Source organism: Seriola lalandi, unplaced genomic scaffold, assembly GCF_002814215.2.
Source record: "Seriola lalandi dorsalis isolate HSWRI2012SDOR001 ecotype SW California unplaced genomic scaffold, Sedor1 jcf7180002054678, whole genome shotgun sequence".
Lineage (NCBI taxonomy): Eukaryota > Metazoa > Chordata > Actinopteri > Carangiformes > Carangidae > Seriola > Seriola lalandi.
The window spans coordinates 1,216,260-1,222,050 of record NW_019525231.1 but is presented as its reverse complement, the minus strand read 5'-3'; the positions used below and the strand labels follow the sequence as shown (position 1 = coordinate 1,222,050).

Sequence of the window (5,791 nt, the reverse complement as noted above, 5' to 3'; positions counted from 1 at the left end):
GGAGCTGTGCGCTCTTCTCCTACCCGTCCTCCGCTCTTCCACAGAACCCAGTCATCATCACTGGGCACCGTGCCTTGGCTCGCTCCTCCCTCCCTTCCCCCTCCTCCCTTCACTGCTTCTACTTTCACTCTCTGGCCCTCCCCTCCTCTTGTTCCTATGTGCGTCGAGAAAGTCTCCTCCTCTCACAGAGTCTGAGTGCACGTCTCCAACAAGCCTTTACGCGCGTACAAGCTCTCCAAGAGAATCCCCTACGGTCGGCCCCTCCCCTTTCCGTTTCTTGCCGCCCTCACTCATTCATGACCCCGTATCGGTGACGTAGGAGATTCCACGGTGCCTACTGCCGTAGGCAATAACGGGATGCTGGAGTATATATGGGACACTGGTAGCCATCAACCGGCACACTCTCAGTCGCTCCGACTCGGGAACCAGGGCATCAGCGGAGATAGCAGGCTTTACTTCAACCTATTAGGCTAACTCGCTTTGGGCTTTGGTTCAGGATGGAAACCTCTTCGATTTCTCGGAGCCGACGATGCTCCATCATGCGCAACTGCAAAAGTAAGTTTCTCCTTGTCTACTTTGGTTTTGGATACGGCATGGATACTACAGACATAGAGCTGATTCTGATGTTCAACAGAGTTTGTGAAACAGTTTCTAAGTTTTTAATCTAAGAACTCTTGAGGTGTTTTGATTTATTGAATGTAACATCGAAGTGGATTGATGATTGGATGGATGATAGAACATCGAAAGGAAACTGTCAGACAGTTACTTATTTTATGATTTCTAATAGGCAAACTGCATGTACAGGATGTGAAGATGAATAGAATAAGAACTTTCTGTCAACTCTAAAAAATAGTCTCTATGTTCTGACCAGCAGTTTTGCGGTGATCCTGTGCGTAATGGTCAGTGCAAGTGTAGTGCTGAAGCGTAAACTTCATGTATCGTTGAAAGATCTTCATCCTATTATTCTAGACGCATTTACAGTAAAAACAATATCACCAAAATGAAGATACGATGTCAACATGCAGTAGAAAATGAGCCTTTGGACTGTATAGGGTTGTAGCTATGTTTGTTGGTAATGGCTGATTTCAGCATCATGGACAGCTCCCACTCACCTCTTCCCCTCTCTCTCCTCCAGGCGGTCTCTCCCTCTGGCTGGTGGTGTGGCTGGTCCTCGGCAAGCCAAATCCGGCATCGGCGTGCCCGCACTTGTGTGTGTGCTACCCGACGCCCATGACTGTGAGCTGCCAGGCGCAGAACTTCACCGCCGTCCCGGTCGGAGTGCCCTACGAATCGCAGCGCGTGTTCCTCCAGAACAACCGGATCACGGAGCTTAGAGTTGGCTCTTTTGGCTTCGGAACTCAGGTAAGAAGGAGTGTGGAGAAGTGTGAAGCTGTCTCTTAGACTACATTTCAACATATTTTTTTCCCCCATATTTTAAAGTTGAATAATATCCACAGAGGAGAATGATCACCTTTGCATCTTTGCGTTTTCTTGCCTCAGGTTCTGTGGCTGTTCTCCAACAACATCACATGGATTGAGGCAGGGGCCTTCAGTGAGCTGAGGGACTTGGAGGAGTTGGACCTGGGGGACAACCCTAACCTCCACAGGCTGGAGGGGGGAGCCTTCCGCGGCCTAGAGAAACTCCAGAGCCTCCACATGCACCGCTGCCGGCTCACTGCCCTGCCCCATGACATCTTCCACAAGCTGTACAGCCTGCAGTTCCTCTATCTGCAGGTAGGGGCGCTGGAGAGTCATGCAGATAACTGATGCACAGTTGGACACTCACTAATGCAGCCACCCACACATGCACATACACACAGCATCACAAATGTCCAAATATTACAAATCCCAGAGTGTCTGTGCTTCTCATGCTAAACCCTTTTCCATTTCTTCATTTCTTCTTCAGGAGAATAATCTGCACTTCCTGCAGGATGACATCTTTTCTGACCTCATCAACCTGAGCCAGCTTTTCGTGCATGGCAACCGTATCCGCACCCTCTCAGAGAACGTGTTCCGCGGCCTGGTCAACCTTGACCGCCTTCTTCTCCATGACAACCGCATCAGGCAGGTGAACCGCCGCGCCTTCCGCGACCTCGGCCGCCTGACCATGCTCTTCCTCTTCAACAACTCCCTGGCTGAGCTGCCTAGCCAGACCCTGAGGGACACCCAGGGCATCGAGTTTCTCCGCCTCAATGCCAACCCATGGTCCTGTGGCTGTGAGTCCCGCGCCCTGTGGGAGTGGTTCCGTGAGGCCCGTGTCTCTTCTTCCGAGGTGATCTGCGCTTCCCCTTCCACCCGCCGCGGCCAGGACCTTCGTTTCCTTCGTGAGATGGACTTCGCCCTCTGCCCCCTGCCCGACCCCGGCTCCATCGCTGGCTCCACCACCACCACCTTCAGCACCAAGACCCGCTGGTGGTTCCACAAGAACAAGCCCCAGTCGTCCACAAAAGGCATCTTTGAGAAGGCCTCCGAGACTGTCAAGGCCGGTTTGTACGGGAAAGGCCCATCCACGACCACCTCAGTAGTCAAGTACGAGCTAGGGGAGGAAGAGCTGGCGCTGCCCAAACTTGACCCAGAAGAGTACTGGGCAAACTACGGCAACGAAGACTCAGGTGTCACTCTGCGTTGCTTCGAGCTTGAATGTCCACCTGAGTTCGACCTGCCTCCATCTTCCTCCTCTCCCTCATCCTGCTCGCCCTCTCTCTTCTCACTACTAGCCCTTTCTGTTTTCACCCTCTGCCTCAACCTCCACCTATTATTCGGCTGAATCGGACTCTTAGTACCACTCCCCATGTCCTTCCCGGCCTGTTTTAAAGGCTGTGAGGACCCCTGTTAGACTCTCTACACCCCCTTTGCCTGTGTTGCTGTAAGCCTGTTCTCAAGGCACAGCCAGGGAGATAGGGGGACGGTTAGATTCTGAATCTACCACCTACAGGGCTTAACACTTTTCAGGGCTGCTAAGAGTTCTTCAGCTATTCATATATATCTACAATACTCTACAGGTATGGCTTTCTGTGTCTCACCTGTACGATGTCACAATTCCCTGTAATCAGGGCTATGAGGGCTGAGTACATCTCTAATGTCAACATGATTTGATAGCAGTTGTGAATGATGTTGTCAATTTTGTCACCTCAGCTTAGTTAACTAACTAGTGCTATTAGTGCATCCAATTAACTGGCTGCTACAATTACTACGATTACTGTTAGAATCAGTGCACAGTAATGACAATACTGTAACCACTTAAAGTGTCATGTAAATAGTTATATATTCTGTGAGTGTTCGAACTGATATCTGTGGTCCAGCACCATCACTTTCATCTTTATCCAGGAAAACTGTGAAGGCTAGTGCTTCTACAGGACAGAGCACAATGCACAGTGAGGCTGAGTGTTTACCAGGAGAGAGAGAGAAGAGAAGAAAATATACTGTGAAGCTGGGAGGGAGGGAAGATAGAGAGAGAGAGAGGGGGAGAGAGAGAGAGAGAGAGAGAGAGAGAGAGAGATGAATGCAGGGATGTCAAAGAAGAAGGAAGAGTGACAAGGAAAATAACAGCGACAGCAGGGGAAGGGATTTTGTTTTAAAGAGACAGGATTAGAAAGAGGAAGAGAAAAAAAGGAGAAAGGAGGGGGGGACAACATTCATGCAGCAATAAGAGAAGAGGCAGCAGCGAGAGTACAGCGAGACACTGGGAGAGACAGTGCTGGTCGTAGAAGCGGCAACCTGCAGGAGAAAAGTAATAAATCCACACATCAGTAGTTGTTCCATCCATCATACCATCCACCACTTTCTGCAAATATGGTGTCGTTTGAGACAACCACAGGGAACGGTTGCTTCCTGTCTGGAAGCCAGAGATATTTGGTTGTTGGATGTCTTTCTGTGACATATTGATATAATGTGTAAAGATTGTTGACTTGGATGCAGATAAAGATCTAGATAAAAAGATATACTGAATATTTCCTGAATCATGTCTATGTCTATCATGCTTTTTTTGGGGGCAATGTTTTACAGAATGGATTTTAAAAAAGGGGGATTTAAGGTGCTCTACATGGTCATTTGTTTTCCGAAAAGGAAAAGCGACAAACAAAATGTGGGACAAAAAAAACGAGTAAAGACAAAAAGTAGCAGATTGCCGGTGTGTGAATAAGCCATGATTAAAGCAAACTTAAAAGGACTGACCACATGGACCTGATGTCGCAGCCAGAGGCCACTTATATTGGCTCTGGCTGTCATAGGCATCTGTGTGTGTGTGTGTGTGTGTGTGTGTGTGTGTGTGTGTGTGTGTGGATAAATGAGGATGAATGGATTCACAAGCTGGCAACACTGCAAAAGGCAAATACGTCACTAGGTTTGTTGCTCCACTGACTCATCGTTGGGCGATGCCAGATGGACAGACTAGGTGCAAATTGGCTGATTTGTAAATACGCTAAGAGAGCATTGGGAGAGCCTGGAGCTGGAGCGGGCACAGGACAATTTAAGACTGACAGACTGACATGCCGACAGACTGATGGAGAGGACGCAAAGTGATAGAGAAGTGGGCTTTAAGGACGAGGCTGCAGGCTTCGTTAACTGCTGAGGCAGCAGAAGTAGAGCAAAAATAAGAAGAAGGAGGAAGTTACCAAATATAGGCATCCACTCGTTCTCCTTCAGCAGCTTTCATTAATCGCTCCCCACATTCAAAACAAGTTTACACATTGCCTTTGGGAAGTACTATATGTGTGCTGATGTATAGCAACGCCTATCTTCTATCCTTTTATTTCCGCACAGCTTTTCTACAGCTCTTGCAATATCTCAAGGGCAGTTAAAGGATGGAAGAAAAGGGTCCGTAGCTCCAACAGAGGACAAGGCCAATATGTAGTGGGAGTGAAAGAGTAGGAGGCAATTCAAGTGAGGCACACACACACACACACAAACACACACACACACACACACACACACACACACACACACACACACACACACAGATCCACTCACAAAGCCAGTTAGCCTTGCTTCAACAGAAGATTAGATTAGACTTTTTTCCTCCACCCAGTTTTCAGAGTTACTGAAAATTATTGCCTCTTTTAGATTGTTTTTTTTTTTTTTGTCAATGGAGTTCCTGGTTGAGAATTATTTTGGGAAATATTCAGTGTCATCTCGCTGTTTAGTCGCTTATTGAGTCTTGTGGAGGAGGTAGAACTGAGCCCGGGTGCTCTTCAGTGGCCATGACAGTGAGGTCACTGTCAGACGACCAAAGTGCCAGTTATGCCATTTTACCCAGTTTCCTTGTTTAGTCAGTCAGTGTGCATGTCCTGTGTTTTGTATATAAGAAAGAAACAATAATTGTATATTGCAGATTGGCTTATTTGTTATTCATTTTTACTGTAAAAGAAAAAAAGATGTTCTTGAAAGATGCATCATAAAGAAAGAATAAATTCATACTTGTTTTAACAAAACATTCTTTTTTTTATGTGAGTGTTTCATTCTGTGACTTGGCTCCTGTCCACCCAAAGCAATAAAATCTCAGATACACACCTACACACACATACATGCACACATAGACACATTTGCCATTGTGTAAGTCCTCCAGGCGGTTGTCCAGCTTTCTCAGCTATGAACTATTCAAGTGAGAAAGATGCAGAACAGGAAGTGTGGAGATGAAAACAGAGCATGAGCACTATCAACTTCATTACTATTCACCAGCATCTCAAACACCTGCATACGACACCTGCTCTCACATTGTGCTGACAGAGCGTCTGCAAACAGGAGAAAACAACAGCAATGATAGTAATTAAACAATAATGATAATTAGCGGGGT

At 47.2% G+C, this 5,791-nt stretch overlaps 1 protein-coding gene across 1 annotated transcript; it reads left to right on the top strand.

The window, feature by feature from the left end:
- The first annotated feature begins 241 nt into the window (after positions 1-241).
- rtn4rl2a (reticulon 4 receptor-like 2 a) lies at positions 242-3,959 on the top strand. The gene is made up of 4 exons (XM_023422003.2): positions 242-555; positions 1,136-1,362; positions 1,501-1,734; positions 1,907-3,959. Exons 1-4 carry the CDS (start codon positions 498-500, stop codon positions 2,765-2,767), a joined length of 1,380 nt encoding a protein of 459 aa, XP_023277771.1. The 5' UTR covers positions 242-497; the 3' UTR covers positions 2,768-3,959.
- Positions 3,960-5,791: the final 1,832 nt, after the last annotated feature.